The 12,194-nt window shown below is 42.6% G+C and overlaps 1 protein-coding gene across 10 annotated transcripts in view; it reads left to right on the top strand.

Annotated features, from left to right (window-relative positions):
• Arhgap6 (Rho GTPase activating protein 6) overlaps positions 1 to 10,070 on the top strand; it is a 533,690-nt gene extending 523,620 nt beyond the window's left edge. For 5 of the 10 annotated variants that reach the window (XM_087598825.1, NM_001427045.1, XM_087598827.1 and 2 more), the window contains 3 exon segments: positions 5,820 to 6,094; positions 7,521 to 7,601; positions 8,056 to 10,070. In XM_087598825.1, coding sequence (XP_087454951.1) covers positions 5,820 to 6,094; positions 7,521 to 7,601; positions 8,056 to 8,753 — 1,054 coding nt within the window. In that variant the 3' untranslated portion in view covers positions 8,754 to 10,070. 10 annotated transcript variants of the gene reach the window in all.
• Positions 10,071 to 12,194: the final 2,124 nt, after the last annotated feature.

Here is a 12,194-nt window from a genome sequence, read left to right as displayed (position 1 = left end):
CATCTATATTTAAATTTCAATGTAATTATGTTTGTTAGTGTCTTTCACTGTTTTTATTGAAATTATAAAAAATAAATAGGAACCCCTGTGACCAGTGCATCAAGATTACCGATGAAGACCTCTGTTCCAAAAACAAGTTAGGAACTATAAGGTCTTTATAGAGAGAAGGCCACCCAAATCATAAATCAACTTTGTGTACTATGAAAGGGTGATGGGTTTCTTGTAGTTTAGTGGTATTTTTTTTTTAGTTTATCAACATAGTACCACTTGGATCATTCATTCTAATCTATCACCACTCATAATTAAAGGCGTCTTTTACCACTCTGTGGACTGTTATAAAATAGATTGCCATTTCTGCCTACATCTTGTACTGGTTCTACCATCCAGAGCAGAGGTGAGATTCACATCAGCACCTCTTCAAAGAGGTATTTTATCCCACGGGAGTCTACCAAGGGAAGCTCTGCCGCCCGGTGCATGATTACTGTGGGCATCTCCATAATTCTAATGCTGCTATGACAATGGATTACTTCCTGGTGCAATTAATAGTGCACAAGATGACCACAAACTTTGCATTCCAGCAGGCTGTATCCACTGAGTGACTGAGCCAAGGACAAAGACAGCATACCTTTGAAATCTTTGTCTTTCTCAACTAGACAGCTCAGCAATGAGCTGGGCCAGTAACACTAAGAGTTGAATTGGAGTTCTTCATTTATTCACAGAACCAGTTCTGTATTTCCGGCCGCAGTGCAGGCTTGCTCACAGTACCCTGCCAGCGCGTTTACACCCTGACCTGGAGAGACCAGCTAAGGGTGAGAATGTTGATTCACTCTCCATGCCCATCTCATGTTTGGTTAGCTAGGACTGGCCATGCATGCTGGGGATGGTCCTGGGGTTTATGAATCGAACAAGTTACCCTCCCTGCTTAGGAACAAACCCATGTTGTCTGGCAGCCCATCTACTCAATAACCCTACCCTTGATGCACAGTACACTGAGTATGAAAAGTAAAGGAGCTAGACACATTTGGACTCAAAACCACGTGACTTAGCCAACATTCTGTTAAGATCCAAAAACATAGAAAGGCCACACCAAGCTTTAGAGATAATGCCTCAGCTACTGCTGCCCTCATCAAAGCTGGTCATTTCTGTAAACAAGTACTCAGATATCTTCTTAATGCTCACTTGGAACAATCTTCTTAGACTTTGGGGTCCTGTATGCAAATCAGAAAGAACACATGTGAAGGTTATTTCACAGATTCTGAAGAGGATGATATCTGGCTCTATCTGGGAATTCTTTTGACAAGAGTTCATAAGCAAATCTGGCTACACCTCTCTCACTTCTGCTAAGAATACAAAATGAAGGAGATCTTTTAAACATTTTAAGTGGCCATTAACTATAAGTTAAAGTATAGATTTTTAATATTAATTTACCACACCAAATACATGTGCTTAATAAATTTTACACAAAGTCCAAACTTTACTACCTGGACTACTAGACAAATAAGGTATTTTAACCAACTCCCTGTTTTTCTTGGTCATTTCTAATCATAGGTCAGGAGCAAAAACATTCCAGACTAGATTAGTGCAAGTTCTACCATATAAAGAACTTGAATAGCTGTTACCCACATTACAGTCCAAAGCAACATGACAAATAATTTTCAAGCTGCTTCCAATGTGGACCCATATTGTACCCATTTCCATAGCTAGAATATAGCAATGGGGGAATACAAAAAGGGAGAGGGTCATCTGTCATTAGATGGCACTGTCTGTGTCCCTGGCTGTGACATTAGCCACCGGGAAGCCCTCAACTGTAAAACAATTTGTGTGCCTCTATATCCAAAACTTATCTTCAACCACATCCCCTAACTCCTACTGCCTCACAAACCAGGCTTCACTCCATTTTCTGAGTCCTGAACATGGAGGCTAGAGGAGGCTTAAGTGTTGGCTGGGATGGGTATACTACCCTGCTTTGTCTAGTTGAGGCTCATCCATACCAAGGTCACAATCATAAATTGACTTCCAGTTGAGTCAACACCACAACTCGATCTTCATTGGTACTCTCTTGACTCTTAGAAGATCTTTAGCTCACTCTCATATATATGTGGATTGGGATGGGAAGGAAGGTATGATTATAAGAGACCCTTAAAAGCCTTCATGTATCAGAATCTTCTAGACACAGTCTGCTGGCCATACCCCAAGGCTTTCATTTCAGTAGGCAAAGATGGCTTCGTAGGCAACAGCATGGTACTCAAAAAGATCTCCTGTTTGTTGTAGCAACCTCTTGTTGCCATCTTGAAATATTTCAAGCACGGTGTCCCACATGCTTAGTTTGCAGCAGGCTCCATGGCTGATTCAACCAGGTCAAAGGCCAGAGTGGAGGCTGTAATGCATATTTCCAAATGATAGAGATGCAGCACTTTTAGGGAGAATACATTCTCCTTTCACAGCTGCTAAATGAACTTTTGCAAAGTCGACATGGAGGAAAGAGGAAAGGGACAAGGGCCCTCTCTCCTTTTGTTCTGGGAGATCCAATGTGAACAACGAGAATGGAAGAAACACTAGTAGAGTGATGGGAGTTCATGTTTCAATTATTCTTGATTGCCCTTGTTTTGTTTCCTTTTCACCAAACCACTAAACATGACATTGCCTGTTCTGCATTTTCCCAACAACTCATGTAAGTACAATTCCCCTCTGCACGCCAGCTTCATTAGAAGTGTCTGAAGCACCATGGAAAAGTATGTGTAGTGGAGCAGTGTCATAGGAAGCAATGTGAGAGGGGGAAAAAGGAAAACAATGGGAAGAGTGGTAAGCTGAGTTTGGGGTGATAAGTATACAGATACCCCATAAGCATCGATGCAACCGCTTACACAGGGCTCCGTGTCCTTTGAGCCTTCTAGCCCTCATAGCAGAGAGATGTGCATTATTTATTACAGAGCTCCTCATAACACTGGGTAAAAAGAAAAATCTACTCCTTCTACAGAAACCTTAAATGCTCGCATTGTGAAGTCGTGAGAGAAACTTTTCTTCCCTGAGGTCTCTCACTTATGCTCATAACTCCTGACTGAATGTACATTTAGACCATTGCCCTGGATGTTTGTCATCTACATTTCCGGTAGGAAAAGATGTGCAACACATAAGCTGAAATTATTGTGGTGTCTGTGAACCACCTCCAACCCACATCCCACCAATAAAAGGTGGCAAAGTGCAAACGGCACATTGTTTCAGGTGGGCTCATGAATTGGACAATGACTGAGGCTCTCTCATCCAATAAGGCTATGGTTTCCCAACACTAGATATGCAACCATGACTTAGTCTTGTCGAGTGGAACTAAGAGATTTTCACTAATGACTGAAAAGAAAATGTCACCGAAGAAGAGGAAACTACTAAAATCAGCCCACTAATCTGATCTGTGATCCTTCTGGTTCTAAATTGAACCAGTTTAATACAGTCACTTCTTTTTGTGTTCATAATCTTTCCCAAAAAGAGCCACATTCCATGACAATGGGCCACTACCCATTTGTATGAATTTGTTTCCCTACCTAGAATTAAGAAGAGTTTCTTTTCCCTTTAATTAGGTATGGTGTTTAGTCCCCACCCCCCCCCACCTTCCCAGCAGAAGCTGTTAGCTTATTCTTGATTTTATTTTCCTTCAAATTCACTGGCAGCCTACAAGTCTAGAAAATCATCCCCGTGGCCATCCTTTGGCTCCTGCCTATAAGATTGTGTGATATCAGTTCAAAGAGGAGGCAAGCAAAGCTCTTAGTTATTCTGTGTGGGTAGAGAATATCCTCAGCAAGAAAGCCAGGGTCCAGGCTGCCTCGGACAGGCATGGCCTATCACAAATGCCAGGATGTTTTTCCCCTGGGTACTAACCCTTGCTGGAAACCTGAGATAAAGCTAGGGCCCCATGAATCCACTTCCTTCATTTTGCATGCCAAAAACCATTTGGCTAGGAGAGGATTGCTCTGGGTATGTTTACCTTCTTTGTGACCACAAAGGATTTGTTTGGAAAACTGCAACAAATGGAAACCAAAGACTAGTAAAGAGAAGCAAATAGGGTAGGGGTGTGGGGAGGCAGAAGCACATTGTGAAGCGTTTAATCAACCTTTGATCATTTCCCTTTAAGATGTCAGGGCCACTGTTTTGAGGAAGGTAGAAAATAAAGATGGTTCCAGGTAAGACTATGCGCAGTTGATATTTTCCGGTATTCTCATTTTCCTGTTCCATTTACATTTTTGCTGTTATTTCTGTTGCTATGACAACTCATAAGTGTGGATGCTAATAGTATGTGAGATAATGCTATAGATTACATCGCAGAAGTATAATGCCTTGCAAAATCGTGTTCTGTGTATTCACGTATACTCGGTTCTTTATGACAGTAATTTATTTCCTGGTTTAGCCACCACTTCATACATAAACAGACATTTCCACCAGTAACATCATTGTCTTCATCACAGAAAGTATAAATTTATTTGCTAAGTGTGCAGAGGGTAAAGAAAAGTTTTCCTTAAACAACAATGAAGTGTAAGTCTGGATTATCGGGGGGAGGGACTTTTATTTGTTAATCATTTTATTTGTTTACATTTCAAATGTTATCCCACTTCAGGGTCTTCCCTCCACACATCTCTTAACCCTCTCCTCTTCCCGTTTTCTTCTAAGAGGGTGCTCCCCCACCTACACACATACTCCTACCTACCCTTCTTGCATCCCCCTATGCTGGGGCACCAAACTTCCACAGGACCAAGCACCTCCCCTCCCACTAATGCCAGATAAGGCCATCTTCTGCTACAAATGCAGTGGGAACTTTGGACTGGCCCACGTATGCTCTTTGGTTGGTGGTTTAGTCCCTGGGAGCTCTGAGGGATCTGGTTAGTTGATATTGTTGTTCTTCCTATGAGGTACAAACCCCTTCAGCTCCTTCAGTCCTTCCCCTAACTTTTCCATTGGGTTCCCTAGGCTCAGTCCAATGGTTGGCTGTGAGTATCTGCATCTGTCTTAGTCAGGTGCTGGTAGAATCTCTCAGGAGACAGCTCCTGTCTGCAAGCATTTCTTGGCTTCAGCAATAGTGTTGGGGTTTGCTGTTTGCAGATGAAATGGATGGCATGGTGGGGCGGTCTCTGGATGGCCTTTCCTTCAGCCTCTGTTCCATTTTTGTCCTTGAATTTCCTTTAACTCAGTATTGTCCCTGTCTGGGTTGTTTTAATTCAGGAGACAGAGGAAGGCAAAAAAGAGTCATCTTTTTCTTTTCCTTGTTGAGTAGTCCACCCCCCACCCCACCCCCACCCCCGCCAACCACCACCCGCCCTTTGCCCAGGCTTTAACTCTTAAATGTAGTCAGGCTTCAGTCCAGAAGGCACATGAGTGATGCAAGGTGGTGACAGCGGTCCATCTGTATTTATATCCTGTTTTTGTTAAACCTCTTAGGTTTTATTCCTCTCTGCCAGCGGGCAGAGTTGCTGAACACAGGCCTGTATGGCTTCATCTCCACCCTTCTAGTTGACCTTTGTTTTGTACCATTTGTGAGGATTTACTGCCCTCTGCTGGTTGAACTCCCGCAACTACAGAACTTCCTTTTCTCCTCTGGCCCCTCCCTCCTTTGCCAGCTGCCATGTCTTGTTACATTTGTTGTGTTTTACTGCCATCTTGTGATCGTGTTATAGAAAAACGTTTGCACATTATTGATGGGGCTGTATTTGTTGGATCATTGCTCAAAAGGTCTTTTTTATTTCCGCCTCCATGTCCATGTCTTCGAAATACTCCACTAGCAATTGTGTAATGTCTGAACCTGATCATACTTACACACCTGTCTTATCTTGTGCCAGGAGCCCTGACATGCTTCAGTCGGAAGTTTCCTTTTCCATGGGAGGGAGGCATTCATCTACAGACTCCAACAAGGCCTCCAGTGGAGACATCTCCCCTTATGACAACAACTCCCCAGTACTGTCTGAGCGCTCCCTGCTGGCTATGCAAGAAGACAGGGCCCGGGGGGGCTCGGAGAAGCTTTATAAAGTGCCAGAGCATTATACACTGTTGGACCACTTGCCATCGCCAAAGTCGAAGTCAAGAGAAAGTTCTCCTGGACCAAGGCTTGGAAAAGGTAACTGAAGCCTGGCTGTGACAGCCCAATGACTTAATCACCTGCCTGTGGTTGTAACACGGGTGGGCCATGTTGGACTTTCTTCATGTTTGTTGTTTCTCTAATTCAAAGAATATTTACTGAGTATCTGCTAAATACAAAAGATGGGAAAAAGGAATGGTGACCCCAAGGCATTGGACTTAGAAGGTGCCTTCAACCTTTGATTCTCAAATATTTGTGAAGTGAGCACATGCCTCAAAAAGCCACTCATGTTCCCAAACGATCTTTTCTTTTCAGTATCCAGAGGAGCCTCTGTGTACCTGCTAGTGGATTCACATTGCTTATTTGCTAGTCTCAGATGTCACTCAATTATTTCTGTCACTTTTATAAAGAAAAAGTGCTGAATCTACCATATGCAGTAACAATGCAGTGTACTAAAACTAGACAATGTCAGCATCCTGGGACAAAAGCACTAGCGTGGGTGTCACAATGATGTTCTGCCACTTCCAGCTAACAGGATGTCAAAGGAATAACTGAGCTCCGCAGAGGCCCAGATGAATGCCCCATGTATTGGTTCATTAGTGAATCTACAAGCAGTCAGTATTGCAACATTTACCTGGCTAATCAGTGCCGCATAATCTTGCAGGCACTTCTAGTCTCTTCTTACTTTGAATGTCTTAGTCTGTCTTATGATCTTCTGATACCCTCTAAAGCAGTGGTTCTCTACCTGTGGGGAGAAGGGAGGAGAAAGGAACACACACAGGAACAAATCTGCTGGTGGCAGTAGGGCAGTGTCCCTGAGGGATGTTCAGAATCTAGCATTACTGTCTCTGTACATCTGTATTTCTGTAGCTGGAGTCCATGTGGCCTTGTGTGAGTGTCCTACTACTGTTATCACTCACAATGAAGTTACATACAGGTTAGCCCTCTTATCGTTTGGGAAGTCAGAAATCACATGGGTGCATAGAACTGCTTTCTGGTCTGGAGGATGTGGGGAACAATCCATGTTCGGCCCCTTCCTAGCTTCTGCAGGCCAAGCTTCATGGCTGTTTCTTTCATCTCTGAAGCTACCAACATAGCAGTATTTTTCTCTTGCCTCCCTCTTACCCTTTTGATGAAATCAGAGCTGCCTGGGTCCTCTAGGAGAGTCACTTGACCTCCTGAACCAGGGGTATATGCAAAGTCCATCCTTAGAAGTTCTGAGTTCTGGGGGTCATGACACACATTTACTATGTATTAACTCTGCTTCTCAGAAACATGATACAGAAAGAACATTCATGGGTCCATCCCCAACACAACAAATTTCTTGAAAACCAGATCTAAGTAGTATTGTTTTGCATCTGGTAAACCTTGAGTACGATATTTTATGCCAAAGAAATGTAATAATATTTATTGGTCTTATTCTTAACTTTCTCTGTTGTGGACCCCTTCATGCTATCTTTCCTAGATATGTCAGAGGAGCCTTTCAATATCTGGGGAACTTGGCATTCAACATTAAAAAGCGGATCCAAAGACCCAGGAATGACAGGTGAAGTGCCATTTTTAAACCGTCTCCTTTAAAAATGTATTTTCCCTATCTCTACTTTGGTATTCTTAAGGGAACTGTTTGCCAACCATCATTCAGAAAATACTGAAAAGAGAAGAAGAAAGGGACACTAGCTCTTTGGGCTTTCTGCCTCAATATGCGAAGCTTGGCCAATAGTTCACTGCTGCTCTTTTCCTAAAGCCTAGGCTGTCGTGGCAGTTATGTAGTTTGGCAGCTAAGCTAAGCCCGTGAGAATCTAGGTGTGTTTCTGGAGTGTCCCTGTAAACGCTTCTGCTATCAGAAAGAACCTGCCATCACTCTTGCTAGGTAGTTAATAGCTGAAGCTATGCTGTGCATTTTCAGCTGTAGAAGGAAGTAATGTAAAAGAAAAGAACAAGCAGCTAATCCCTCAGGCAGTTGTCCAAACTAACCCCAGTTCTTGCCTTTCCGGCTCCAGGTTCCTATGGTGACATTTTTGAAAGCAGCTCCCTCCGACCGAGGCTGTGTTCCCTCTCTCAAGGGAACCTATCCCTGAATTGGCCTCGGTGTCAAGGGAGCACCACAGGAATGGACAGTGGCACTCAGGTAATTCGGAGGACTCAGACAGCGGCCACCGTGGAGCAGTGCAATGTCCACCTTCCGGTGTCACGTGTCTGCAGCACTCCCCACATCCAGGACGGCGGCAGGGGGTCCAGGCGGCCTGCAGCCAGGTCTGAGCCATTTTTGTCCTTAAATAGCACGGAAGACCTGGCCGAGGGCAAGGAGGATGTGGCCTGGCTGCAAAGCCAGGCCCAAGCCGTGTACCAGAGACCTCAGGAGAGTGGTAGAGATGACAGGCGCCCCCCTCCACCTTACCCAGGGTCAGGGAAGTCTGCCACGACCTCGGCCCAGCAGCCACTAGAGCCTCCCCTGTGGAGGCTCCAGAGGCAGGAAGAAGGTTCAGAAACAGTTGTGGAAGAAGGAGGCCAGCAGGCCTCAGGGGAACATCAGACCAGGCCAAAAAAACTGAGCAGCGCCTACTCCCTCTCAGCCAGTGAGCAGGACAAGCAGAACTTAGGGGAAGCCAGCTGGCTCGACTGGCAGCGAGAGCGGTGGCAGATCTGGGAGCTCTTGTCGACTGACAACCCCGATGCCCTCCCGGAAACCCTAGTATAAGCCCGCCAGCAGCTGGAGCCCACCCTTCCAAAAAACATCTTCCGGCCCAGACCCGGAAACTATGGACAATTGGACACTTACTCGTTTTTCTTTTTGTTTTTCCACATTTTGAAAAAGTAACACAAGAGAAAGTCCACTTCCAGATTCACTTCTACCCTTGCCATTTATGGTAAGACTCTATTGCATAGCCAGCCTTAGAAAAAGCAAACAAACATGACAATTCCCAATCTAAAAACCCACATTGGCTTTATGTAAAATCAAACTCTTGCTTTGTTATAGCTTAAGTGTATTTATGTGTCTTCAATTTTGGCTATTGTGTATTCTGTAACAAATTATGTATATCAATATGATATTCACAGAGAAGACAGAACAATTAGAAAAAATCACTGCACTTATATTACACTTTGAGATATATTAAGCAACCAGATTCTATATGCTCTGGATTATGCACAAGCGGGTATCTGCTTTTTGCCATCACTTCTTAACTGGGGACACCCCTCCCTTCAATGCCTAAAGAAATACTAACCAACCAAAAGAGAAATGAGAAGCCATATTTTTATATAGTATTGAGACACAAAAGTTATAGACACTGAATGCTTTTTCATAGTGAGTATGTTTTAAGGAAATATTAAATTTGATACATTATGAAGTATATTTTTAGACACTGTTTAGAAAGGACTCAGTGAAGAATCAAATCAGAGAAAGGTGGTGCCTAAGAGTACTTAAGAAAATTTCCATCTCATTCTAGGTCAAATTCAATTTTATATAGGCCTCTTATAATATATATTTATAAAGCATTACTTTTATGTATTTTTCAAAACTACCAACTGAAATTCAATCATAAAACGTTTTAAAATACAAATACACATTCAAATTATATATCATTTCCCCCCATCTGCTCTGTTATCAATTTTAGCCCAATTACAAGCAAGTCCTTGTAAAGTAAATCCTATCGGGGGGAGCAAAAAAGCTACATCTTTGCGCTTACATTGTACCAAAGGCTGAGGAAATGTGTCTTCAGTAATATTATGTGTATTGTAATGGTATTGTAATGTGTGTGTTACTACAGTATACAGTACTTCAGTAATTTCAAGTGTTACAACTGCAAAACCACTTTTGACCAGCAAGTGGCAGTTTGCTTCAGTATTTTCCAATTTTTTTTTTCTTCAAATCAGAAGGGTCAGTGTATTATATACAAAGAGGGTTATATATATATATAACGTGATACTCTTCATTTTCATGTTGGCAATGAAAATTTTCAGTGGTGTTTCTTAATATTCTATCTTGTGCCATGGTGAATAAAATGTTAAGCAAAAATTTGTTGTCGGCCTTTAAATCTAACAAAGGAACTCACATCCTATCCCACATAGATCATTCACCACTCACCCTTTGGCAATTTCATAAATACACGCATACAGTTAGAGCTAGATTTTAAAATAGCTTGTATCTTGGGGCTTGGGGACATCAAGTCAGTGATACTGAAATATGTGGGATCTGTTGCAAGGAAGGCTGGTTTTCTTGTCACTTAGAAAGGCCTATTAAACGTGACAGACACTCAGGGTTCATGCCTTAGGCAGGTCTTGTTGAAAACACAGTCTTGTTGAAAAGTTGTGTCTGTTCCAAGGCCTTAACCTGCCTGACTGGCTGTAGATACGAACTGTATTGGTTCGTACTTGGAACTAGTTGGGTGACATTTGGGCTGTCACTAGGCTCAACACTTCCGATATTGGCTCAGAACATAGACGACTTGTCTGAAGCCCTCAGTTTTGCTTTATTTACCCTCGCAGAGCACAGATATATACAAGACTCATAGTGAATGCTATCTGGTTGTAGCACTCAAGTGACTTTTCTATACCACTCATCTTTATCCCAGTGCCTTGAATTTGACCACGGTCTGTCAAGTTCTTTTGCCTGTTCTGAAACTCCTGATATTCTGGACCTCCTTCTCACCATACTTATGGTTTTATTTAAATCTTTTAAACCAAATGAATCAAATTATATACATACATACATACATGTATACACATATATGTGGAAGGTATACCCATGTTACTAGATCTAAATTTGACAGAAAACAGCTTGATATTCACATCCTCTATCTCTTTGCCCATTTAAGCTCTATGTCCACATCTTTTACTTTGGGGAAAAGTTGTTTCTTCTCTGCCTTTATCACATTGCAAATGTGATGTTTGTCTATACCCAGTGTTCCTATAGGAAGATGGGGGGTGCAAACATGAGAATGCCTCAAAGTACATGGAACAACCAACCTGGCCTAGACAAGGGTGAACAAGAGAGATATCTCCGACAAGGTGGACAGCAAGGACTGATACCCAAGGTTGCCCTCTGATGCTGCTGCATGAGCTGCGACCTGGAGATCCCCCCAACATATACACCATTACACACATCATAAAAACAAATGGGAAGTCTTTTTCAACTGTTTGAAAACACACAAGACCCCAAACCTATGTAGACTTGAGGTCATTTTTAATACTGTATAATATGTGGTATGATGCCTGCCAAGTAAAACCAATGGCAAGTTGGACAAAAGAGTTGTACTAGGATGCTCGTTCCTCAAGAGGAAAGTGATCATAGGGACAAGATGCCTCCGATCTCTGAATACGCAATCACTTTGGTTTTGGATCTCTGGCTAAAGGGTCAGAATGGTGATGACAGAATAGCCAAATACACATTTGCCTTGATCCCTCTAAGTAGCTATTAACATACGTTTGGTGTGGGTTTTGATAGATAAAAACAACCATCACATGCCAATGGGGGATATGTGCAAATGGGGGAAATTTATAAATAAATTCGGCTTGCTTCTTTTCATTATGTACATTTTAATACACATCTGCTTGCCAGAGAAACAGTACTGAGATTGAAGATAAACAGATACTGGGACAAAGTGGAGGCCCAGGCTGTCTCTTGGTCTGATAAGCAAACGGCAGGAGGTAGATTTTACTGAACTTAGAAGAAAGGAGTTGTCTGCAGAGGAGTCACACAGAGATGAAAACAGAGCCATACAATTTTAAAACAGCAGCAAAGGTTAGGACAAAAAAGCAAAACAAAACAAAACAAAAAAAGAACCACCCGCAAGCTAAAGGAAGTTCTAATCAAGGATGGCAGCCTGGGCATTTGGAACGGACATTCAGGATACCCACTTAACACAGTCCTCAATCAATACGGGTAGAAGGGTCAACCAACCAATTTTCAGTCAGTTCAAGCCAGCTCCTATCCCTTTAGTCTACAGTGAGCAAGTTATCCTAGTTTGCTGCAGCTTTGTCAGGTTTAGCAATAACCAAACACAAGCCCTTGCTATTTCTGATCCGGATGGAGCCAGTTGGGCTGAGGATAGAGGACATTTGACCTTGGTACTTCTCAAGTACAAATCTCAAATAAGTGCAGTGTTTACTCACTTTGAAAGCTTAAAACAGATTACATGTT

The sequence above is a fragment of the Rattus norvegicus genome, chromosome X (assembly GCF_021556685.1).
Source record: "Rattus norvegicus strain SHRSP/BbbUtx chromosome X, alternate assembly SHRSP_T2T, whole genome shotgun sequence".
NCBI classification, from domain to species: domain Eukaryota; kingdom Metazoa; phylum Chordata; class Mammalia; order Rodentia; family Muridae; genus Rattus; species Rattus norvegicus.
Note: the sequence above shows the minus strand (reverse complement) of the source record. Positions and strands in the feature narration are given on the sequence as shown.